General features: G+C 41.1%; 1 protein-coding gene across 12 annotated transcripts in view; it reads right to left on the bottom strand.

Annotated features, from left to right (window-relative positions):
* Nucleotides 1-27,422, bottom strand: part of ptprfa (protein tyrosine phosphatase receptor type Fa) — a 541,915-nt gene that overhangs the window by 141,932 nt on the left and 372,561 nt on the right. For 8 of the 12 annotated variants that reach the window (XM_084354897.1, XM_084354902.1, XM_084354901.1 and 5 more), the window contains 2 exons: nucleotides 10,117-10,149; nucleotides 9,658-9,755 (listed from right to left, as the gene is read on the bottom strand). In XM_084354897.1, the coding sequence (XP_084211023.1) occupies nucleotides 9,658-9,755; nucleotides 10,117-10,149 (131 nt within the window). The remainder of the gene's footprint in view (nucleotides 1-9,657; nucleotides 9,756-10,116; nucleotides 10,150-27,422) is intronic. The other 4 variants (XM_084354905.1, XM_084354906.1, XM_084354899.1 and 1 more) reach the window with 1 other exon arrangement.

The following is a 27,422-nucleotide window of genomic DNA, read 5'->3' as shown; positions in this document are numbered from 1 at the left end:
ATTCTATCAGTACAGGTGAAATGCAAATACAATGTTTTCACTGGGATACAGTTCTGTGATCTATTAAGAGGTGTGTACCCAGAAGAGGATGCCTGTAAGAACAGATAACATCATCAGAGACAATATCCAGATGATGTTCGTATTCCTCACATTCAAGCTGAAGAGGAATTGTTGACAGGCACCAACGCTTCCAAAATGCTTGAGCCATAGAAGGTTATCAGCAGTCATGGAACTGGACCCTATCTATTAGGACTCTATTGCCAGGCAACATATTCTTAGGTTGAAGGGGAGGTTTGAGAGAAATGAGAAGTTCCATCTGGAATACACCAACTTTCTCAATGATGTCATCACTAAGGGCATGTGTGCCTGAACATCAGTTAGAACGGTCTGATGGAAGGGTATGGTACATTCCACATCATGGAGTGTACCATCCCAAGAAAGGAACTCTTTGCGTTGTATTTGACTGTGGAGCTGATTTCAAAGAAAAATCTCTCAACAGTTGACTCCTACAAGGACCACACCCGACCAGTCTCTGTGAGGTGTCCTCACACAATTCAGAGGACAAGGACAACCAGAGCAGTTTCTCTCCTGAGGTTATTGACACAGTCAACAGAAACTTTAAAATGGATGACTTGCCTTCCGAGCTTAATTCTGTTGAAATGATCAGGGACTTGATAGCTGTCCGTCATAAGGGAGGTTTTCATTTGACAACATAATAAGTAATAATCACTGAGTATTGCTATCCATTCCAGGAGAGGAAAAATCAAATAATCTGCATGAGTTGGATCTGGACAGAGACCAGCTTCCGGTTGAGAGAGCCCTAGGCTGGCTCACTGGCATGGCGAGACAGACACATTTAAGTTCAGCCCCCATACTAGACATGGGACTCTATCTGTGGTCAGCTTAGTTTATAACCCCTAGGGATTTCTTGCACCATTCATACTCCTAGCAAAGCTCATACTACAGGATCTGTGTAGGAGGAGCTATGGATAGGATGATCAAATCCCCCCAACAGCCCAAAAACAATGGATCCAATAGTTGAGAGACCTGGAAAGAGCGACAACATTCGAGGTGGAGAGATGCCTAAAAATTTGGGGGTGGCTATAGCTCCAGAGGTAGAGCAGGTCCTCCTGAAGTATCCTTGAGCACAACACTGAGCCTTAGTCACCTTAGTCACCTTAACATGATTGAGGTGTTTATGTGTCCCTGTGATCCTGGGAGCCATGTTCTCGGGAGCAATAGCTCCTGGTAGGGTGTCCCAAGGCAAATTGGTCAGGGGAGAGACCAGACGAAGCGATTCAAAGACCTCATGAATTGGCGACATAAGGGAAAGGGTACCTCACCCAGTATGAGGACATCAGGGCCCGCTCCTGGAGCTAGACCTGTGATGGGAGCCTGCCAGCGAGCTCCATGATGTTATTTTGGGCCCAAGCCATAGGCTAAGGCCGGGCTCAGCGGGAAGAAACATCACGGAGCTGCCCCCCTGTGGACTCATCACCTGCAGGGTGGAGAAATACCCTGGGGTGTGTGGGATATGTGGAATGTCACCTCTCTGGTGGTGAGTGTGGGGAAATTATGGAGAAGGCCTTTCAGTCGGCCTCAAGGAAGTTCTGGAAAACCATCCAGCGACTCAGAAAATCGAAAGCAAGGCTTAGCCCAAGCTGTGTTCAGCAGGGGAGAACTGCTAACCTGAACTGGAGGTATTGTCGGGCAGTGGAAAGAGCACTTTGAGCAGTTCCTGAACACTGCTAACATGTCCTCTGCAGTAGAGGTAGAGTCTGAAGACTCAGGGGAACACTCGTCCATATCCCTGGCAGAGGTCGCTGGTGTGGTCAAGAAACTCCTCAGTGGCAAGGCGCCAGGGGTGGATGATATTTGCCCTGAGATGCTGAAGGATCCCCTAGATAAGCAGAAGAAAATTGATGGATGGATGAACAATACTGAACCCCAAATTGCTCCTGATGAGCAGGTCGGTACCTTGCATGGCAACCTCTGCCATTTGTGTATGAAATTGTGTGTGTGAGTGGGTGAGTGTTACAACTGTTGTAAAGCACATTGAACAGTCAGTAGACTCGAAAAGCACATAGAAATGTCCATTTTGGACAACTTATTCGTGGCCACTTACATCACTTTTAAGATGCTGGCAAAAGTGGATGTGGCACTGTGACATATCTCAGGATGCAGAGCAACATCAAGAGTACTCATGTTTCTTTCATGCTTGGCAAAGCCAGAGTGGCACTTCATTTACAGCTCATTGCTGTCTTGCCGTCTGAATGGACAGGGTGCTTAGAGCCAAATTACAGCTTCAACTTGAGAAATTATGCTTCTGGACTGATAGTACTTCAGTTATTAGAGTATATCAGATACAAAGACAGATTTCAAGCTTTTGTAGCAACAGGATAGCTACCATCAGCGATGCAACCAATATCTTACAATGGAGGTACGTTCATACCACTCAGAATCCTGCAGACAAAGCCTTCCTTTGCAAAGCAGATGAAGAGACTAGCTAGCATCTTTGATTCCAACATTGCTGCTGATGACCAATGCAGTGATTGGTGAGGACAAACCAAGTGCCACTCATCAACTAATAATGTACTTTTCTGACTGGAGAAGATTTAAGAAATGGAAGGGAAGTGGAGAAGGAAATGCATCTTACTAAAGCTGCATTAAGAGGGTAGACTTTGACTACAGAGGATCTTTTGGAAGGAGAAATATCCATCTGCTTCTATCCACTTCATCCAGCAGGAAAGACTCCATGATGAATATATACATATATATAATATATACAATATAAACATCTGGCAAAAGTAAAGTGAAATTGGATAGTCCAATCTACAAACTGGACCCCATTCTGCAAGATGGATTGTTTATAGTTGGAGGGAGACTGAGTAAGACAGCCATGCCTGAGGAGACTAAACATTAAGCCACTCTGATACTTTAGTACATTCATGAAAAGGTGAGCCATGGTGGAAGAAACCAGGTTCTCTCCAGATTGCAAAGAAATATTGGATTACCAGTGCTAATGCAACAACAAGAGAGATCATGTCCAACTGTGCCTTCTGCAAGCACCATAAAGGAAAGCTTTTTGAGTAAAAAATGGCTAACATGTCTATGTAAAGGATCATTCCTTTCTTCCTTTCTTTATTTACAAACATGGAGTTGATTACTTTGGACCAAATGAGATAAAGAGAGGACTTAACCTTGAAATCGTCACACACACAGACGCAGGCACACACACACTAACACGCATGCACCAGCACTTAATCTGTTCTGCACTGTGAAACCTAAAGTACTTGAATTGTAGTTTGTACTGTCCAGACAATAAGAATATATTGACCTCTACATCCAAAGGAAATGGAGGCATGTACAGTGCATCTAAAACCTTTTTTTGGAAATGCTGGATGAGAGAAGAAGTTAAACACACCAATCTCTTAAGCCATTCTCCTGGTCTTCTGCTGCTCCTCTTGGGGTCACTCATCCTCCGGAGCCGCTGGGGTCAGTGGGCCAGTTACCATCCAGCTTGTCTGCTCTACCTAACGAGCCCAGAGACACAACAGTTGCAGTGAAGAGAGGCTCAGGAGGATGAGTGACCCCGAGAGGAGCAGCAGAAGACCGGGAGAAGGGCTTAAGAGATCAATGCGTTTACCTGCAAAGCCACAGCTCATAAACCTCTATAAACGGAGCAGTATATGACCCTGACCTACTGTGTGTCAATAAAGCCATATTAAAATTCTTTTAATTCCTTAATTTTGATCAGAGCATGAAATCAAAGTACAACAACCAAAGTATTATTTGTTTTATATACTTTTTTCGATTATGGATTCTCAATTGAATATCAAAAGAATGAATAATAAAAGACTTCCAGTTATGGCAACAACCTAGGAAGACATGTGTCTCGCACTGCTCTGCCTTAGCTACTATAATTTCTACTGAAAATATTCTCATTGGCAACACTATGTGGTTATATAGTGTTAGTGTGGATACTGTAATATTGAAGGGTGGCAAATGAAGTAAAGAAAAAAGCAAACCGTCAAGGCTGCTGAAGCTAACTGACTATTGTGTTTGCAGTGAAACACAGAAAGTTAACGAGGACATGGTGGAGGACAAGGCCAGCAGAGGGAAGACACTCGGAGGTGTGAAGGCAAATGCAATACTGGCTGCTATAAACTCCATGAAGACTGAGTTTTTATCAAGATTTGATGGAGTTTGGCAGTGACAGGACATTTTGTAATAGCAGTGGATTTTTATTGTACATTGAATCCCAGTATGGACAGATCCACAGGAGTGGATCAGTCTCATAATAGGTGTAGAGCAGTTATTCATTGCTTTATTAACAAACTCAGCCTGTTGGATGTATGGAGAGAATTGAGACTGCATGCCAAAGCCTACTCTTGTTACTCAAACACATTCAAGAAATATTCTCATATTGATTATTTTTTAACTTCCTCAGAATTGCGGTCTAAAATTCATGACAGCTTCTATGATAATATCGTGATCTCAGATCATGCCCCATGTTATATAGTATATGTGGATAAAAAATGACAAAAGACCCAGCTAGATGGCACTTTCAGCACAAATGGTTACAAGATGAAGAACTTGTGAAATATATAGGAAAACAGATAGAAGGGTTCTTTGAATTTAACACTACACAAACTTTTGCTTGTATAAAGTTGGAAGCATTTAAAGCTTTCCTAAGAGGACATATTATCAGTTAAAAAGGCACATGAGGAGTGAGTACAATTGGAATATAAAATAAAGACTCCAGGAAAAAATTAATGAGAAAAGTGACCCACAAATGCAAAAAGCAACACAAAAAGCAAATTAATGATTTTGAGGGCTGAATATGATAAGCTGTCTGTTTTCAGAGCTGCCTCCAGTCTTCTGAGACTAAAGCAATCGTTCTTTGAACAGGGTGACAAATCGGGTAAATTATTAGCATGGCAGATTAGACAACTGGAAACCAAAACATCAATTACAACTATTATATCTAATGGGAAAGATATAGTGGATCCTATAGAAATTAATGATGCCTTTGGAGGCTACTATAAAGAATTAGATGATACAAAAAATGAGATTAAGTTGCAAAATCTTAATAATTTTTTAGATGAACTATCTATACCCAATTTACCTAATGAAGATAAAGAAGATCTGGAGATGGAAATTAATGAAGAGGAAATAGGGCAAGCCATTGATAATATAAAGTCAGGAAAAAGGGCAGGACCAGATGGTCTCCCAATCGATCTATACAAAAAAAAATCAAAAATAAGATGCCAACACCACTTTTGGAGATGTTTCTGGAAGCATTTCAGAAAAGCAGTTTTCCACCCTTCATGAATAGCGCTTTGATTATTTTACTGCCAAAACCAGGTAAACCTTCTAACCTGTGAAAACATGAGACCCATAAGTTTATTAAACCAAAACTGCCAAATATTATTAATAGAGATCAAAACGGATTTATAATAGGAAGGCAGGGTTTTCACAATGTAAGGAGGATATTGAACATTATTCATACTAACAAAGACATGTCAGATGCAGCACTCTTATCATAAGATGCGGAAAAGGCTTTTGATAGGGTCTAATGGCTTTATCTTTTTAATGTTTTAGAAAGGTTTGGAATTGGAAGTAATTTCATAAAATTGGTGATATATAAAAATTCTACTGCAGAAATCTTGACAAATAGAAATATTTCAAAACCAATAAAGATCAGTAGAGGCTGCCAACAAGGTTCAAACTAGCATTTGAACCTCTCACAATCAGACAACGTTCACATCAGCCACTTTGTGGTATAGCAGTGGGGCAGACAGAACACAGAGTATCCTTGTATGCTGATATTGTAATTCTATTCATGTCAAATTTTAAAAAATCAACACCGGCTGTGTTACAGCTAATCAAAACATTTGGTGATATTTCGGAATATAGGATGAATAACAAAAAAATCTTCTATATTACTTATCAACTCAAAAGAAAGAAAGAATCCAATTCCAGAGGTAATTCAATTTAATGCTGTAGAGCAGTTTAAATATCAGGGAGTAGAGATGTTGCCAAGGTTGGAAAACATTGTTGAAGCTAATTATGAACCTTTTGATGATGAAAATTAGATAGATAAGTCATTCGATAGATGGATGTCACTACCAGTATCTATAATTGGGAGAAGTAATATTTTAAAAATGAATATACTACCGAAGCTACTCTATCTATTTTCAAACTATTCCTCTGCAACCTCCTCCAGATTTTTTCCCCAAAAACTAAAAACATGTTTGTGAGATTTATATGGAAGAATAAGAGGGCAAGACTTTGTTTGTCTTTGTTTTATGTACCATATGATGGGGGGGGGGGGTTAAAGTATCTAAACTTAATGTGGTATTACTGGGCTGCACAGCTGAGGTCTGTTCTACTTTTCAATGAATGACATTTGACTGAAATGGAATCTCATGGTCTAACATTACCTCTTCCCTCATACATATACTCAGTTGAAAAGCATAAAGATATGGTATGATGTACAAACATATTTAAAAGAACCACATACATTATCTCAATATAGTCCAATATGGGGTAATAATTTTTTTATACCAGGAAGAACGGATGCAACGTTTAAATTGGGACTCCACAGGACTTAAAATTAGAGTTGTTCCGATTCCGATGCCAGTATCGGAAATGCCTCCGATACTGCCGAAAATGCCGGCATCGGTATCGGCGAGTACTGGAGTCCAGGCACCGATCCAATACCAAGTAATTTATTAGCCTAGCTCCGTTAGCTCCGAGATTCTACCGGATACGTGTCCGCTGCGTTACGGCTCCAGTACGGTTTGGCTCCGTCGTCCTCGTCCGGCAACCCCCACCAGCTGTGTTTTGAGGCCGCCACAGCACAGCTCCGCCGATCATCGGGAGTTACGAAACCGAGGAATTCCCGCGATGATTACATAATCACACACGACCGCAGTTATATGTATGTGTTATAAACACATTAACACGAAGTGTTCCCGACTGAAGGATTAGAAGAAGAGTGCGTATTTGTCTCTTATTTGAGGTTTTTGTGCTTGTATCAACACGGAGTGTTTTATTTTGAAAATTAACCGGATGTCATGTTATTATTTCGTGTCTGACTTCCTGTCTGCTCAGGGTTTAACCTGAGCCAGGCCTTACCACATTGATAATCATATCACAGTCATGCAGGCGTAGTATATATAATTTTTTATAACACACTGGTATCGGTATCGGTACTCGTATCGGCCGATACCCACAGCATAAGTATCGGAATCGGTATCGGGAGGAAAAAAATGGTATCGGAACATCTCTACTTAAAATGATCCAAGACCTTGACAGACTCTGATATTACGATGTCTTTTGAGGAGTTGAGGTTTAAGTTTGGCCTCAACAGGAAACATTTTTTTCCAAGTACCTCCAGCTTAGAAGCTTTGTTAAAGCAAAACAAAATAATATACTTATTTGGAGAAAATGATGATAAAGGACAGTCTGAGAAAGGGTATCATATCAGAATTTTACGGTTGCTGACATCTTTTTCATCAGAAAACTCACAGTATAAGTTGAATGCATGGAAGGAAAACTCTGGGCTCATAGCCAGAGAAACATAATTATAGTAGGAATGAGCAAGCATTTATAGACCTCAGCTTGCTTAATGCCAAGAAATGCCCCAGACCGAGGGAGATTGATGGTCATTTTGTGTTTCTTCCATTTTCGAATAATCGCACCAAGAGTTGTCTCCTTCTCACCCAGCTTCTTGCCAATGGTCTTGTAGCCCTGTCTGACCTTGTGCAGGTCTACAATCTTGTCCCTGATGTCCTTAGACAGCTCTTTGGTCTTGCCCATGATGGAGAGGTTGGTGTCTGATTGATTGATTCTGTGGACAGGTGTCTTTTATACAAGTAACGAGTTGAGATTAGGCGTACTTTCTTAAAGCCAGAGGACTAATCTGTGGGAGCCAGAATTCTTTATGGTTGGTAGGGGATAAAATACTTATTTCACTCAATGAAATGCAAATCAATTTTTATCTTTTTTTAATGTGATTTTCTGGATTTTCATTTTGATATTCTGTCTCTCACTGTTAAAATAAACCTAAAATTAAAAGGTATAGACCGTTAATTTCTTCGTCAGTGGGCAAACTTACAAAATTAGTGAGGGATCAAATAATTATTTCCTCCACTGTATATGTGTTTTAATTTGTACTAATTACAAATTATAGTCAGTTTTGAATAGATTACCATTTTCTTTAAGAGGAGTGTTATGTTTTTGTTTTGTTTTTTTTTTGTCTGTGAGTAAATGCAGCGTTCTAACAGTTGTATGGAAGTTAAATGAATATATGCAGTGTAAAGGCTGTATTTCAAGGTGTTGAAATTGAAAACAAAACAAAAATATTGTGGCAAAAAAAGAATAAATAATTCAGGGATTGTCGATCCACTCGCTTTTATAGTCCAGCAATAACTGTCACAGTTAAACAGTTCTTGACAATACAACTAAACTGTTGTTGTTTAAGTTTGTCAGTTTTAAAACTTTCAAGTTACAATCAGTTGACATTGACAGTCAAAAATGGCAATTTTTTTTCTAAGGTCTAAACTTGGAAGTTTACAATTTACAGTTTTCTGTATGTTGCTCATCATAGAGGCTGTTTTTTCCACCTTAGCACTTGATTTTGACTATTTTATATGCACAAACTTCAGTATTAATAAAACAATACAGTACTATAGTGTGTATATGTTTCTGTTGCTCTCAAGCAGGGGTCATAAAATGGCTTTTTTGCTAGGATATAGCCTTAGGAAATCACGTGTAAAGTATTCTTTTTTTTTGTGATAGGCTACATTGTGTAGTTCTTTTGTGATTTCCAGCTAATAGGGCTTTTAACAGTTCATCTTTCAAAAGAGCCCCAAACCATGCTTTTACTTCAGATGGTTCAAGAACAGCTTTCAATTTAGTTTGGGTATGACTGGGATGGTAATTCTAGGATCATTAGTAGTAAACACTGTTTTCAGAATTATCAAGGGATTAAACAAATAGAATAACTTCTCAAACTTAGTTGGCACAAATATAACACTTAAAGGTATAGTTGGTAATCCTGTTCAGAAACACTTTTTGTTATACTGGGTGAAATGGTCTTCCCACCCTGAGAGTAGTCAATACATAATGTGTTCAGAAAAAGGAACGAAATAAATCAGACCTCTGTGGCAGCTGCAGGCCCGTAAAAACTCTGACCAATCCCTCCCTCTCGGTCCGAGTTGAAGGAACCAATCAGATGCCTTCATGTCTCGTCCTGCCTGCACCCCCCTCTGTCCCCCCCTCCTCCCTGTGCGCACTCATCACATGTCACCGTTGCCGGATATATTCAGCACACTTCATATGGAGTTAGCAGGAGATCCACACTCCAACATTACCAACTATACCTTTAAGTAAATTAATGTACTGGTTTCATTATTATTTTGAGTTTTTCATACTTACATCCTACATTTTAAAGTGTAGACAACTATAAAACAACAATGAAGGATTAGTAAAACCCTATTTGATAATCTGACATACAAACACCGTAGGAATAACTATGTTTCCTTAGTCCATAAATTTCTCCAGGAAACTAATTAATATATTGTTGACAAAAAAAGACTTTAAATATGGCTGAAAAGTGTGTGTTGCTTTACTTGAAAGCCATGTTACCTCGTACTCCTGAGAGAAGCGCAGACCGCAACTGGCCTTCAGACTTTCTATATGGTCTGCCAGGTCACAGGTAGCTATGGGAGGATGGTCCCGCAGCCCTGCAGTGATAGGGTGAAAGGTGGACTGGTTAAAAATAGTCCATCTCTCTCTCTCTCTCTCTCTCTCTCTCTCTCACTCACACACACACACACACACACACGCACACACACAAGAAGGCTCAGAGGTAAGTGGTCACGGTTGTATGGGGTAACAATGAGAGTGCTGTGTATTGAGCAGTGGGATGATGTTTGACTGTACAGCATCATGACTGCTGCCAGGAAGAGACTTGATAAATTGTATAGGAAGGTGAGCTTTATCCTTGGGTGCCTCCTTGAGTCAGTGCAGGTGGTGTGAGAAAGGAGGATGTTAGCTAATGTGAGTACATTATATTAGTAAAACACAAGAGGAATAAAAACTAACTTGGACTGTTCAGGCAACTGAAGACACTGGGACCTGTGGGCGAAAGACCAGGCAAAACAAACAGTAAAGTGGTCAGTTAGGAAAAGACAGAGAGAAGAAAAGAACACAGGGATCACTGACAAAGGAGCTATATGTTTGTGTTGCTGTCTGTACTGCTCTGCAACTTTATGCACGTGTGAAATACAGTATCTCTCAATATTCATTGCATTCCAACCAGGCCCGGTTCTAGACCGCCTTGATTGGGAGGGCAGTAAGAAATGTTGATTGGTCATCAACTGCTACTGTGTTGAGTGCCATAAGGATGACGTTTTTTAGTCTGCCTACCAGTCTATGATGCCAACTCAGATGTATGCATCGCCAATTCGCTGTGATTCCATCAGCAAAGATCTAATGGGAAGTCTTTCTCTGGTTTGACAAAGAAATTAAAGTCTGTGGCCAACTAATTCTTTATGTCCACCTTCTAATGTACTGTGGCAGGCTTAGAATGAAAACAGTCTCACGAGACAGATCCTTCAGTTCAACGCAGATTTATTGACATTAGACACACACCTTTGAAACAAACATTTGATGAAAGTCATTACCCACTATATCATATTCGGCTATTGTGGCACAATGTAAAACTTATATTTATGCTAATTTAACACACACATTCTTAGAACATAACAGGGCACAACCACAACACTCAGAACATGTACAGAAAGTAATCAAACGAAACACATCTGAACAATAACAGTCTCATGAGTGTCTGACATTACACTCCCATGAGTCATTGCGCTATCTAGCCCTCACTGTCCGTAACTGGTACTCCTCCAGTCACTACAATATATTCTATTTAAATGTGAAGCTACAATGTTATTGGCATTGTAAATTTTAAATTGTATGCAATTTTGTAAACAGCGCTATAAAGATAAATCTTGACTGATTGATTGATGCTATATTATTGTGCACCACTTTCTCGCGCTTCGGAAAGTCGTGTGTGCCTGCCTGGGTTCCGTTTCTCCCTGCTTGATGCCAGCACCCTCTGAATAGCCACTGTCAGAGGCTCTGGCCCATGGAAGTAAACAGTGGCCGGTGGCGCTAACCTGAATTTACGGGTAATGGAGTCACCTATCACTAACGTGTGTTGTTTAATCCTGTCGGCGGCGGTGGGGGAGGCTGGCGGGCCAACAGGACTAACAGCAGGGCTAGCAAGAGTTGAAAGTTGAAACCCGCTTCACAACCGGTACGTAGCCTGCCCGTGAGGCTTCCCATGCAGCGGAGCGGGACAGAGACAAACTCCGCAGCAGCTGCCGATGGGACTATGCTACTACTAGCGGTTGCTAGCAGGCATTCTAACAACTAACAAGCCTGTGGCTAAAACTATCTGGAGTGCCCGTGGTGCCTAATGTGATGCTAACCGAGAGAAGCTGTTGCTGACTGTATGCACGGCGCAAGAGAGAGAGACCCCGACTCTGTTGGCAGAAGAGCCGTGGACTGTGATTACTCTGAGCAGCATTTATGGGAATAAATTACAATATAATATATTTGAATATACTTTTCTTTTTTTTTTTTTTGATTTTGGGAATGAAGCAGGTTCGGTTTGGTGGGGCAGTCGAAGCATTTTGGGGGGCATTGCCCCCACGTGCCCATGCCTAGAACCGGGCCCGATTCCAGCACATAATTGACTTCAATTATCAGTCATGCCAGTGTGACAGCAGTGTTGCGCATCGGTTGTTGATCAGTTGGTCAGTCTGTCATCTGAAGGCATGATGACATTATGTTTCCATTAAAAAAAAAACACTCAGCCCATAAAAAAGAATGTCATGTCATGCTTCTGAAATGTAATGTGACCATGCTTTCCAGACTGAAATATCTTGACAGTTTCTGGATGGATTGCCACAAAATTTTGTAAAAATCTTTCCACAAAGAATGGAGCCCAATAACTTTATGGATTCTCTGACTGTCCTTCAGTACCATCATTTGGACAGAATGACATTCCCATTAGCCTGTGGTGTATTTGTGCTAATTTCTATGTTAGCATGCCAGGCAAAACTGAAAAGTGAACCTGGTAAAAACATCTACTTAACATCAGCATGTTAACACTTTCATTAGCTGCATGGACCCTAATATTCCTCTCATAATCAAAATAATAGCTCAGTCAGAATAAAAATGCCTTCATTCGGATCTGGAGGAATGGTGTAAACTTTTGATAATCAGTTCAATAGGAAAATATGTGTCAGAACACTTAAAACACTCAAAACAACATGTTCGCTTTACGTAGGGGTTATTTTAAATTGTTGACATTTCTTCGGAGAGGAACAGAAACATGGCAGTATCAAAAGATAACTGCAGGCATGCAAACAGGTCAGGGCTGAAAAAGGTGAGAAGGATATTTGGGGGGGGGGGGGTGTGTTCTTGCACAGTGTGCGGTCCACCTCCCCGTACTGCACATCCTCCCTTTTGAAGAACTACACAGCTGTCTTCTCCCTGGACTGGAGGGTGTACTTGACCGTTTGAATGGCATTGAATGTTTAAATGTTCATGTTTCCACTTCTATGGTCAATGACCTCATTCATCAAGCTAAAAGAAGACTCGACTCTGGGTCCATGAAAGATGCTGTATACATACTGTATCCAACATCACCATTTTAGTCGACGAAAAGTCTTGGCATTTTAGTCTAGTTTTAGTCAAAGAAAATCCAAAGTATTTTAGTATAGTTTTAGTCAATAGTCTTTTTTTAGTCTTTGAAAGCAGATTGACAGTAATGTTAATCACAATTAATCTAGTCAAACCACTAGATTCATTTTAGTCTTTTTTTCACTCATCTCAGTTTTATCAGGCAGGAATACATTTATTGAAACACGGGTTAAAACGTGAAATTACTCTGTAGCACGTTCCACCAGAGAAGCTCTGTTTGTACTCGCCGCACTTAGCACAGAGCACCGGTGTGTGTGTGCTCCTCACTCAGGCACACACACACACACACACTGGCACCAGCGCAGGAGGAGAAAAAAAACTGACGCGCATCCAGTGAAGGCACTTTTTGGATTGTAATTTAAAAGTCTGTGACGAAAAAAGAGACACATTGTATTAAGTTTTTATTTGATTAAGTAGATTTCGTCTCGTCTTTTTTCGTGAACAAAAAATGCGTGTTAATTTCGTCACAGTCAGTGTTTAAGGGCATTGATTTCGTCTCGTCTTCGTCTCGTTTTCGTCATGAAAAAAAACATCGTTGACGAATATTTTTCGTCTCGTCTGACGAAATTAACACGCGTGGTGAATCGATAAGACTGAAAGAGTGCCGGGCAGGCACTCCTGCAGTCTTATCGATTCACCACGCGAAAAGCTCCTTCTTCTTCTTCTTCTTCTTCGTCGTGTTTAACGGCGGTTGTCGTCCATCCAAAGATAATACTGATTACTACTATCCAGCCGTTTTGCCACACACACGCCTCTAGCGTTATGGCGGTGAATTGCAAGTCCTCTGCTCCACGCTCCCAGGTATAGAAATCCATATCCGCTCCCGCTCCGCAACACCCCCCCCCCCCCAAAAAAAAACAAAACATTTTCTCATCGGTTCTACACGATTCACGTGGATGACCTACTTTGGATTCAAAACGGCGAATTTCGCCGAAAGGTGAGAGATTTGCATGCCTGTAACTGGTCTGTGTCCGATACAACTCTCTTGTTGGAGACCTTAAAAGATTTAAGGATTGTTGAATACTTGATGATTGAATGGCCCCAAATAGCGACTTGTTCAAACAAGTGTTGAAGATGAATCCATCAAACCAGAAATGCAAATATTGTATCTAGGATACAATGTTGGTCCATCTTGAAAATTGTATAAACAAGCATGGTGAATGAATCAATAAATGAATGAATAACACAGTAATAATAATAATAATAATAATAACTAGAAAAATTGCATTTCCTGTGAAAATACAGTGTGAATGCTGAGTGATTTCGGAAATCTGCTGAATGTGCAGGAAAACACTTGCCTAATGCATAAAAAATGCATAAAACTATGAGAATGAATGGTCAAGAATTTGCAGGCAAAGCTGATTTTTTCAAAAGCTGAAAAGGCAGAAAGGCTGAAAAGTAATAGGTTGAAAGAGCTTAAAAAGCTGAACATTTTGATAGTTGAAATGTTTCTATAGCTGAACATAAAGCTGAATATTTGAAAAGGCTGAAAAGGCAGAAAAGCAATAAACCGAAAGAGCTTAAAAAGCTGAATATAAAGCTGAATACTTGAAAAAGCTGAAAAGTCAGAAAGCTGAATATTTGAAAAGGATGAAAAGTACAAGGTTGAAAGAGCTTAAAAAGCTTAAGATTTTGATAGTTGAATGGTTTCTATAGCTGAATATAAAGCTGAATATTTGAAAAAGCTGAAAAGGTTGAAAAGCTGGAAAGTAATAGGCTGAAAGAGCTTAAAAAGCTGAACAGTTTACAGCCAAACAGTTTCTGTAGCTGCACATATGCTGGAGCAGTAGCAGAACCAAAGCTGAAAATGTCCCCATAAGAATGAATGGGAAAACACCTCCCAAACACCTGCAGGTTTAGAAAAAAGTGTAATGGTTATGGCCAAAATATGTATACAGTGAGTAACAGGAGACATTGCTGAACCATGTGATGTCGTTTTTATTTCTGTAGAGTGAAAAATGAGGGAGCCAGAATGAGAGACAAAACCGGTACCGTAGAGTTGGGCGGTATCCACATTTTGATACCGCCAAACCTCCTCCCTATTTTACCAGGGTATACGGTATTACCGTGACTAATTAAAAATTACAACGTAAGGCTCAGACTGCATCACCAAACACTAATAGCCTACTGAAACAATAACAACATAACATGCACAATATTAACAACTTTTATTAGCAACAAATAGCAGCTTATAAAAAAGTGCAAATACAACAGTCAAATTGAAGTAAATTAACATAAACATCCAGAACAGTTTTCGCGCACACAAATCAATTAAATTAAATCACAGCCCGAGCTGCTTCTAATAACAAAGAGCAGCACTTTTTCCGGCTTTAACTGGGCACTTTACCTGCGGTGCCGAAAACCCGCTCCGATGGTGCGCAGTATTGGCGAACCGAACCAGTGTGAATGGATAAGCCAGCGGCGCGGAGCTGTGTCGGTCCGATGGTGTTCACTGTCTGATAACTAAACATGTCCATCACTCAGCAAAATATAGGGAAATGTCTCACAAAGCAGGTAAAAAATACCGCAGTTATACGTGGAGAAGTGTCTGTCAGCCTGTCGATCCTACCGAAAAACAGCATCTGTCCCCGGCAAAAAACTTATACTTACCAACTGTTTGTCGCGGTGATTTTTCAGTGATCTTTCCCCCAGAAAACAGCCTCCCTCCCCGAGTGACAGAGTCAGACAGTGTCCAGTTGACTGATGGCGATTATGTAATTATGTAATTTAGAGAAAAACGTACCTTTGTCACTTTTCAGGATGTTTGGTGGGTCAGGATCTCAATCACAACACATAACAGCATCACGTGATTATAAACAGTCAGCGGTACATGTTTAGATTAACAGGTGGACACCGGGGAAACACGTTGAAAAAAACACACGTCATCACCATGGCGCGTATCGTCACGCCGCAGCGCCGGCTTGCTGTGTGAATTACACTCTGGTTCGTCTTTTACTCCGGAGCTGCTCGGCTCTGTGTGAACTAGGGGTGTTCCAACAAGGGTACATCACGATTCGATTCGATTTCGATTATGGGAGCTTCGATTCGATTATTGGCCACGATTCTTCGATTATTGCAATTTTTAATGCTTTTTTCCATACAATATTTGATTTTGTCTTCATCTGTGGCTATATTTGTAAATAAATAGCCTATCAATTAACTCAGTTCCTCTAAAACTACACTCATAAAGTAAATAACAAGGTTTTTTGAACATCTGACTTGTATTTTTCAAAGACACAAAATATTTTATTTTATGACTATGTAAACATTTGCACTTTGACCTACTTAACTTTGACCAGGGAAAGCTCCACTTGCAGGAGAGCCCCCTCTATTGGCGGAAAACATTGAAAACAGTCAAGCCCTGGATTTAATGAGGCGTAAACACGTGACGTGACGTGACGTGACGTGACGTGACGTGACGTGAAGCACGAAGTTGGGCAGTGATCAGTGACAACAAAGTTGTCTTCAAAATAAGAGCTTTACATTGCACCCCATTGGATTTTAGAACTAGGTTCTTAGCGGGGGGGCTTTTAATTTTAAAGTAGCGACCGTTCGTAGCTTGCCGCTACACAACAGCTGACAGTCAGCAGCTACTAGCTGTTTGGTTGTGTCCGCTAGCTGTCAGCTACAGAGACCGAGGAGACGGTAGCATCTCCCGGATCTCAGCAGCTTTCCAGTTGCTCATCTTGACATCCGCGGATGAAGTGATGAACTGACAGTGCACGTTATCAACACCTCTGCCCATGTCCCGCAATTGCCGGCACATTGACGCCTCGGATTTAGATAGCAATGGAGGCGGCAGTAAGTGTACCCTCAGAGGCGTCAAATTGGCAGACCAAAACAGACCGCCAATTTGCCGCCTTCTGTCTAAATGCGCGGACCTAGCAAAGCATCGACGTTAATTAATCGATGCCGAATCGTCACGTGAAGCATCGCGATGCATCGCCACATCGATGAATTGCACCCACCTCTAGTGTGAACAACCAACGGCGGAGAATTGGAGAACCGCCGCTGCAGCGATAATGCGGCGTCTCTGTGTGAAAAGGACGTGCGTTGTTGTTTCGGAGATGTCCTTATTGCACAATTTACTAATTGTTTCGTTAGCTCGGAACCTAAATACTGCCACTAAATAAATTATATTTAATATTTAATCCTTATCTCCTATATAAGTGCATTGTATTTTTTTTTCAATGACGGTATTGAAACTGTTACCGTTGCTATTTTTAAGACCCCGCGTTATACCTTATTACCGTATTACCGCCCAACCCTATGGTACCATCTGCTCCACTCCAGAAATTTAGGCTCAAAGTTAACACTGCGGCTTATGGGGGAGTTCCTGGAGTGCTTGTTGCTCGAGGGCTTCTACAGCCAAAAGTTCAAGTCCTACATATGAAATAAGTCCATCATCTAAAAGCCAACAAGATTTCCTACATTTCTATGTATATATTGTCTATGTGAAGTAAAAGATGTGGGACCCAAATCAAGCTGAAGAGAGTTTTTTCTAAAGTTTTTGCAGCTGCTCTCCACTCTAGCAATGATGTTCCGCACTCTAGCTCATGAATTACACGCCCATTATAAACCCAGAAGACGAGCTAAAAATCCTTCAAACTAAAACTGTGATTATTTCAAAACCGTAAAAGATTAAAAAATTTTGAAACACAAGTTCAATAGTTCAAGGTCTTCTGACTATTTTAAAGTTGGAATGGTGTCTGTCGCTCAAAGTATGAGGGAGCAGAAGAGGTTGAAAGTGGATGAGTTTTGAAGAGGATTTGAAGATTTTCCCATTTGCTTCCATAATAATTTATTTTCTGAAAAAGCTGAATATTTGAAAAAGTTGAAAAGCTAAAAAGCTGAAAAGTACAAGGCTGGAAGAGCTTAAAAAGCTGAACATTTTGATAGTTGAACGGTTTCTATAGCTGAACGTATGCTGAAGCAGTAGCAGAATGAAATTTGAAAAAATCCCTATAAGGATGAATGCGAAAAATTTAGCAGTAAAAGCTGAATTTTTCCAAAAGTATAAAAGATGGAAAAAAGAAAAATGGAGGCCATCATGTCCTTCACGAGCTGCACATTGTGATAGTCGAATGGTTTCTGTAGCTCAAAATTTGTAGGAGAAGTAGCGAGCCAAAAAACGTACGGAATCATGAATAATAAATTCCAGAAGAACAATAGTGTGAATGCTGAGTCAGCATTCACACTAATAATACATTTGATTTGTTGGCGCGTTTCTAACACCCAAGGTCACCTTACATGTAATAAACAGAAAACAAAAAACAAAACAGATATGAAATACAATAGCACATAATATAAATACATACAAAGAAAATACAATGTGGCTACATAAATAGATAAGGTGGATAAAACGGTTGGGGGACAGAGTATTATAGGGAGTAGGACAACTTAATAAGGTGTGTTTTGAGCCCGAGCACCCAGTCAGGTGAGTGAAAATGAAGGGGCGGAAAGCAGGGCAGCAGATGAGGAACGGAGTGAACGGGGTGGGATATAAGGGTGTAGCATTTTAGAGAGATATGGGGGGGCCTGGTTATGGAGAGCTTTGAATGTCAGCAGAAGGAGCTTTTAATGTATACGTTGATGGACAGGGAGCCAGTGGAGTTGCATGAGGACTGATGTAATATGATCCGAGGACTTCGTACGGGTGATGATTCTGGCGGGGGTGTTCTGGATGGTTTGTAGACGGTGGATGAGTTTCTGTGGTAAACCGATGAGGAGGGAGTTGCAATAATCCAGGCGGGAAGTGACCAGGGCATTTATGAGGATTTCGGTGGAGTGCTGGGTGAGGGAGGGGCGGAGTCTGGAGATATTGGAGAGATGGAAAAAGGCTGTGTGTGAGATGTTATTGATCTGAGATGTGAATGAGAGGGTACTGTCCAAAATAACGCCAAGACTTTTAATTTCGGTTGAAGTGGGGACCAAACAGCCGTCAATGAGAATACTGAGGGGGTGGGATTTGGAGAGTGATGATTTGGATCCGATGAGAAGAATTTCACTTTTATTGCCATTGAGTTTGAGCTTGCTGTTTGACATCCAGTTTGTGATGGTTTGCAGGCAGTCCATAAGGGCAGTAGGTGGTGATGTAGTGTCTGGTTTGGTGGTGATGTAGATTTGGGTGTCGTCAGCATAACAGTGAAAGTGGATACCAAAATGACGGAAGATATTGCCAAGAGGGAGGATAGAGATGATAAATAGTAGGGGACCGAGGACAGAACCTTGTGGAACACCGTGGGGGAGTGGTGAGAGTGATGATCTGGTATTTTCTCCTTGGATAAACTGTGAACAGTCAGACAGGTAAGAATGGAACCACTGAAGAGGAATGCCAGAGACCCCAGTGCCGGCCAAACGATCTAAGAGGATGGTGTGAGGTATTGTGTCGAAGGCGGCACTGAGGTCTAGGAGTATGAGGATGGTGAGTAGGCCAGAATCCGCTGCTAAAAGAAGGTCATTTGTAATTTGAGTGAGAGCTGTTTCTGTGCTGTGATTGGGGCGGAAACCAGACTGGAAAGGCTCAAAGAGGTTATTGTTTGATAGTTGGTCTTGAAGTTGGCAGGCTACTGTATGTTCAATAACTTTTGAGATGAATGGGAGGTTTGATATAGGGCAATAGTTATTGAATTCATTCGGGTCTAGGCCAGGTTTCTTTAATATGGGTGTGACTGAAGCAGTTTTGAGTAAGGAGGGAACAATGTCATTTGACAGGGAGGAGTGCACAATTTGCGTGATGAGTGAGGAGAGTGTGGGGAGACAAGCCTTGACCATTGTGGTAGGAAGTGGATCGTGTAGACAAGTAGTAGACCTGGAAGACATGATCAGTTGGGATATCTGTTGATTCGAGGGAAGATGGAAGGCAGACAGGGTACTGGTGGGCCGGACAGTAGCATTGACCCAAGGAGCGTTTGACTGAGAAGACAGGCAGGGGGTGAGATGGTGATGTATGGAGTAAACTTTGTGATTGATGAAGTCCAAGAATTGCTGACACTGAAGGGCTGATGTGAAGCGGGTGGCAGTTTCTTTGGGCTTGAGTAGTTTATTTACTGTGGAGAATAGAATCCTGGTATTGTTTCCATTGCGGTGGATGATGTTGGAGTAGAAGGCAGATTTGGCAGCATTTAGAGCGGTCTTGTATAAGGCGATGTGGTCCGAGTACATTTGAGAGTGAACAGTGAGTCCAGTTTTCTTGGCAAGGCGCTCAAGACGGCGACCATGTGTTTTAAGTTGGCAGAATTCTGAGGTGAACCATGGAGCAGTCCTAGAAAAAGTCACTGTGCGGGTTTTTGATGGAGCCAGGGTGTCCAGTGCAGTAAGTGGTGTGCTGTTTTAATGATCAACAAGTTCAGTAACAGAGAAAAGATGTGGATGAGAAATTGACATAGAAATTAGACTGTTAAGTTCTGTGATGTTGATGTTCTTAAAGCAACACTAGGTAGTTTGGACTCATTACTACCCCCGGCTGGTTGAGAAGCGCAATTATCTGTTACTAGAGTCGTAAATGCTGTCACTGTATGAGCATCCCTGGGGAAAATGAATACACGTGAATTTGTTGACGGAGCCGGCGAATCACGAAATTGTCTGAAAAAACCTCAACCGAGTGCCAACAACAAGCTAGATTCAGAGATAGCAGTTGGTAGTTTGTTAGCATATAGGCTGCACAGCACATTAGCATGCTAAAATTATTCTCATACTGAGTTGGTTGTAGTGATTGCACCGACTAAGTTACTTCCAAAACACGACGCTTGGGCGTGAATGTGTTTAGTAACGTCTGAAAATATAACTATGTTTTCGGGAGTTACTGAATACAATCGCAAGCTGACGTTGTGTTTGGTGTAATAACCAACTGGGTACGACAACAGTAAGTAGCATGCTAACGTTACCTCCCGATCACACTGTTCAACAATTACATTGATTATCTGCATGAACTAAGGAATCTGCAACTTTTCAAGACAAGATGTTCATAGTGTTTTAGTAAGTTAGTCATCGTTTACAGTCACTACATGAAAACGTGCAAGCTGACGTTGTGTTTGGTGCAATAACTACAACCAACTCGGCACAACAGTAGCTAAGTAGCATGCTAACGTTATCCCCCAATCACACTGTTCAACTATTACGTTGATTATCTGCATGAACTAAGGAATCTGCAACTTTTCAAGACAAGACGTTCATAGTGTTTTAGTAAGTTAGTCATCGTTTACAGACACTACATGAAAATGTGCAAGCTGACGTTGTGTTTGGTGCAATAACTACAACCAACTCAGTACAACAACAGTAGCTAAGTATCATGCTAACGTTACCGATAACAACAATAGCCTAACGTTACCTCCCGACCACACTGTTCAACAATTATGTTGATTATCTGCATGAACTAAGGAATCTGCAACTTTACAAGACAAGACGTTCATAGAGTTTTAGTAAGTTAGTCATTGTTTACAGTCACTACATGAAAACGAGCAAGCTATCGAAACGGACAGCATTAGCTTATCTCACGGCTTTATTACAGTTATAAACTGTGGACAAATAGTGCCCCAATGAACACCACATAACAACAAATCAACTCAAAGTAAAAGTCGGTAAGATAATAAATATGTATATATGTAATATATGACTTACAAATCCAGTAGCATCAAGGCTAGGTCGCCATCAGTTCTTTCAGCTCGCACCACCGAGCGTAAGCTGGTCTAATAGTTATCTGTGTCCGGCTCATGTTATATCACTTTCTCTTTTTCTTTTCTTCGCCTCCTCAGACAACACCTTCTTGGCTTTTTTAGCTGGCTTGGCCATGGCGTTGGTTTACAAAAAATCCAAGTAGCTGCTGGCTAAATCCACCGACGAATAAACGCGTCGTAAAGCAGGTCACACTAGACTTCTTTACGTCAGGTATGTCGCTACCCGCTCTAGGAAGTTACACAGTGCATTTTCTGCCGGCGCGACCCCCCTCAGGCTGCAGAGGCATCAACGTTCATCCTATTAACCGTTATTCTACCACTTAACTGAGTTTAGAAATATTATTTTAAGGTCGAAAAACTACCTAGTGTTGCTTTAACCCTCTAGGCGCCAGAGTTTATTTAGGAAAATATTCCGTTTGGATTTTAAGATTTCAAAAGGCTGTAGCTTGGAAGTGGTGAGAGATAAATCCATAGTGTAAATGAGAAAAATATTCATAATGACGTAAAGTTTGTGATGGGAGTAAATGTACTAATCTAATTTGCATATGCTCTCGCCGTGATCAGTGTGTGTTGCTTGTGTGACAGTGTGTGCAGCTGCAGCATCATCAGAGTCACTTGTCTCTGACGAGCAGCTCATCCGCACTGTAAAGTCCTCTGGGCATTTTGTTTTTTATTACAAAAATCGCTATCTGTCTCTCTATCTGTCCAGCACGCTTATGCCACCGCTCCGCTGCTCTCTCCTCTCCCGCTCAGCCGGTGCCGCTCTGACAGCCGGTGTCGGGTTTCAAACTTTTTTTTCTCAGGTATTTTGCATAGAAACACACCCACAAATGACTCAGGATTGAAGCTGAATCTAGTGGCCATCTAGTGGTAGCAAGCAGTAACAGCACAAGGCAGTAGATTTAAAGATATGGGCTGTTTAATTCAGCAATGTTGTCTGTCGCAATAATGCAACTTTGGCGCCTAGAGGGTTAATATTACGGAAGGACATGATACAGCCTTGGCGAGATTTGCAGACAGGAAGGTTGACATCAAAAGTTAAGAATTTGTGATCTGACAATGGAAGTTCTGTGCCGGAAAGATTAAATGGGACACCAGAGCAGCAGATCAGGTCTAAAATATGGCCCTTATTGTGTGTTGGAAATGTAACATACTGAGTGAGGTCAAAACTATCCAGTGTGGAGATAAAGTCTATGGAAAAAATATCATTAGGATTGTCAACATGAATATTAAAATTCCCAGTTAAAATGATATTTGGAGTGATGGCACATAGATCTGCTAAAATAGATGAGAGTTCAGTGATGAAGGTGGAAGAGGCCTTAGGTGGACGATAGACAGACACAATAATGGTGGGTACAGGTCCCTTTAACTGCACAGCCAGTACTTCAAATGATGGTGAATCTTTCACAGGAACAGGGACTATTTTCAAACTCTCACGTTAGATCAGGGCGAGGCCACCGCCTTTACCGGAAGTGTGTGGTTTAGCAATGTAAACAAACCCATGCGTCCTTGCCGGTAAGTCTCGCCTCCTCTCACCATCTAAACAGTCTGCTATATGTGCCTCTTCAACGCCGTGGTCTCCAACTGGAGTCCTCGTGTGTAAGTCTCCACTGCCTCCCTTAAGTTAACGTTACACTAGCGATCCGGCTAGCCGCTAGTCAAACAACCATAGGCTACTACAAACACTGATGCTACTTGTCTCTTTTTTAACGTCCTGCTTGGAACAAAGCAGATCTTTTGTAAGCCTTAGCTGCCTTCATACTTAAAGTCATATGTGGACTAAGAAACAGTGAATACAAATTCCCCACGCAATAACTTGTTCTTCTCAGCTTAAAAGGGCACCATCATTAAAGTCAATGGGTACTTAATTAGTTTGTCAATATTTAACCATTGTCCTATTATGAGCATCTTATTTCTCTTAGAATATTGTACATGTAGACTAAGTTAAATGGCCTCCTGAACCAAGTGAATAACCCCAAGGTATTCAGGAACTTAAAAGAAAACATCTATTGTATCTGAGTACCGATTCACATGTTTTGACAGGATGTCAACAAAGAAAACATCAAAGAAGACTATGCTAAGTATGTCCTGAAGATCTGTGTCCTCCAGGCCCGTGCAGAGACCTTTGGAGGGGCAGGTGCTCAAGAAAAAAAAAAGCAGAAAAAATATATTTATATATATATACGTATATAGCAGTGATCATAATGATGATGAGAAAAGAAAATACATTAACTAAAGGTATTACCTATGCTGGGATTCAAACCCATACTAGAGGGTGGTTCTGCTTATGAAGAGAGCTGCTCTACCAGGTGAGCTATACATCAGGGATAACACTGTGATGTGTCTACTGTCTTTAAGAGTTGTCGGCGGTAAAACAGCTGGCCGCTTATCTTGATCACATCAGCAGGACTGCATCTTCACGCAGCGGTCGCATTCACCTCGGTCGTTGTGGCATTTGCCCACATCCCCCTATGGCCAGACCGTCACTACTCCCGTTTCATAGCGTAAATCCAATATTGTTGCTGTAACGTGCGATCTGTCAGATTTTGGGCCGAGCCTGTCTCTCGCTGCGGCGGGGGCACATCGGGGCGTTACCAAGGGGAGCCAGGTCATTTCATTTAGGCTACATAGATTTTTATTATTATTTGTTAAATGTTATTCTTTAAGGGCAACTGACAGGCCTTCACACAAACACACACACACGCAAAAAAAAAAGAAAAAAGAAAAAATAGCACCCACAAAAGGGCACTTTGGGCATCAAGGGGCAAAGGGGCAGGTGCTTCAGCAGAAAAAGTATGTACGGTAGTGATGGCAAGAGACATCTTCATTTTTTATTCCGCTTGAAGAGTGCCATGAGCAGTTTTACGTACAAAATTGACTGAAGTGACTTTTATTTACAAAAGTAAATGGTATTTTACTATCTTAACAACAAACTGACTTTTTTGACTTGAAAAATATGTGTAATTCATGGCACAATTTAAACAAGATATAAAAAATATTTGTCTCTCCCAACTGACTACTACTACTACTATACAAATTGTCTCTGAAATTACATACACTTGTAAAGAAAACATATACTACTTTGTCACAAAAAACATTCATGAAGTTTGCTTCAAATATCAATTTATTTCATGTCTTCTGAAAAATATGACCAAATCTGCGGGGTCAAAAATATACTTACGGTAATTCTGATATTTGGTTAAATGTCCCTCTGCTATTTTCACCTCAATAAGGCGCTTTTCAGAGCCAACCACAAGCTTCTGGTAGTCCTCTGGCTGAATTTTTAACCACTCCTCTTGACAGAATCAGTGAAGTTCAACAAAATTTTATAGCTTCCTAGTATGGACTTATTTCTACAGTCCACATGTTCTCGATGGGGTTCAAGTCAGGACTTTTGGAAGGCCATTCAAAAACCTCAATTCTAGCCTGATTTAGCCATTCCTTTACCACCTTTTATCTGTGTTTGGGATCATTGTCCTGTTGGAAAACCCAGTTGCACCCAAGACCCAATCTTCTTTTAGGTTTTCCTGAAGAATTTGGGGATAATGCTCCTTCATTATTCCATTTACTTTTATTAGAGCACCTGATCCACTGGCAGCTAAGCAGCCCCACAGCATAATACTACCAACATTTGATCATATTACACGATCCTAGCCTCACACAATCCTAGCCTCACTGCGTTGACTCCCAATTCATATAAAATCAGATTTTAAGGTGCTGCTGATGACATATACAACTGTACATGGCCTTACCCTGTTGTACATGTCAGATCTAATTATACCATATATTCCACCTCGTGCATTACATTCTCAAAATTCAGGGCTCCTGACAGTCCCCAGGGTTAAGAAGAAGTCAGCTGGCTGCAGGGCTTTTTTCTATCGTGCCCCCTTCCTCTGGAATAACCTCCCAGCTGACATCAGACAATCTGGCTCAATTGATGCCTTTAAATCTAAACTGAAATCTTACTACTTTGACTTAACCTTTAATTGTCCTTGACTTTGATTGCTAGCTTCTTCAGTGGGTCGGTCTCAGTCTCAATGAGTCTCGTACCTATAGCACTAGAATTCACGTTGTCCTGCCAACGAGAAACAATCTGCTTATTCTGATTAACATTGCATTTCTCAAAATTTTTTGCGTTTGTTTTCTGTTCCCACAAGCTGCAAGTTGTGTTGCTCTCTCACTATCTAACCTCCTCCTCCACCTCTCTTTTCATTCAGGCTCCCTTCTGATGGACAGCGGGCCCCTGGGAACATCTGCCTCTCCTGGCTCCTGCTGCCTCACATATTGATGGATCTGGATTGTCATACCCTGGACTCCGCTGGATCATTGCTCTCCTCTGTTTTACTATTTTCTTATATCTGTATTTCTGTCAAATTTGATGCCTCTTCACTCTGATCTTCTCTATTTTACTGCTAATTATTTTGTGTAGCCTGCCCTCTTCCACGGTGGAGAGGAAGTCGGGTGGCTCGGGCACCACTTGGCAATGCCTCGGCCTGCTCAGTGATCTCCTGGATCCACACACTTTACATATATTAGAATTTGTATCAGATATTCTGTTAATGCAATTTGTAAACTTGATGATTTTGTTGTTCTGTACATAGAACATCTGTACATAGAACATCTATTGGATATCTGTCCATCCTGGGAGAGGGATCCCTCCTTTGTGGCTCTTCCTGAGGTTTCTTCCATCTTTTTTTCCCTGTTGAAAGTTTTTTTTTTTTTCTCAATATGGCAAGTTTTCCTAACTCGAATCGAGGGTCTAAGGACAGAGGATGTCGTTCACTGTACACTTTGTAAAGCCCACTGAGGCAATATGATTGTCATTTTGGGCTATATAAATAAAATTGATTTGATAATACTACCACCACCTAGACTTGCTTTTTGGTTGACTCTTGACAGATCATGACCAACTTTCTCCCAGCAGCAGGTGATAGTTGTGTTTTTTTTCTGATCGTGGCAGTGACACAACGGCACCATGCACGTAAAGGCTCGGTAGGCAGGAATCCTAGAGCTCCTCAGCTCTGATCTGAGCGCCTCCCACCAGACAAGCACGGACATCTGATGCACGTGCGTACCCGACAGTCCCTGCCCGAGGCAATCGCCAACTAGCCAAAGCTTTTTTTTTACGTTATCCTCCATAATGTCTGAGTCACAGGTAAGAAAATACTTTTTTTGAACACATGAGCGATAGTAAATAGTATTTATATTTAGTGTAAAATAATACGAAAGACAGACGACTACAAAGGCTAAAGTAACGTTAGCCGATAGGTCTGACATCAGGAGTTATTCAGTTATAACTTTGAGCAAATAAAAGCCGTTTATTTTTAAGACTAATGACAAGCTAATGTTTTGAAGCAATGTAGCACATTTTATTCTAACTATAGCATCGTTAGCTGCCTTGGCCAACAGCTCAAACTTTGTAGTAACGTTAGCCACTCAGTGTAAATAAAAATAGCCTCTTGCTAATGTTAGCGTCTAAGTTTTAGTGTCCGTTTGATCCGCATAGATAATCTGAAAACACATCAGGCTGAGTCTTGTTTGTCATAATGCAAAATTGTGTTACTTTACACTTGTTACATATATATATTCAGAGCAGCCCGGACCCAGACCTAACGCAGCAACATAAACTTGATCTTGTATTAGCAGCAGCCGTATGCCTTTGGCTAGCAAAGGCAGAAGCAACTTCCGACAATGCGGTAGCCGCTGTCACCTGGCTATTTACATGGTAAATCAGCCCACACAACCTAACCACCATCACAGCAACTGTAGTTGTTAGAGGAAAAATAATTTAGCAGTTTACCTATCCAAGAGAAGAACAGCGAGCTCTGAGTCCAACTTCAAACCAATGTTATCCCGAACTTCTCTCCATCTTTGAAACGCAACGCCGATATTGATACGCATTTTTTTGCATTTGTTATCAGACCGTCTTGTAGACTCCCTTTTTGACGAATCCGT

The sequence above is a fragment of the Pagrus pagrus genome (assembly GCF_965226575.1).
Source record: "Pagrus pagrus genome assembly, chromosome: 6".
NCBI lineage: Eukaryota > Metazoa > Chordata > Actinopteri > Spariformes > Sparidae > Pagrus > Pagrus pagrus.
This window is presented reverse-complemented; position numbering and strand designations above follow the sequence as displayed.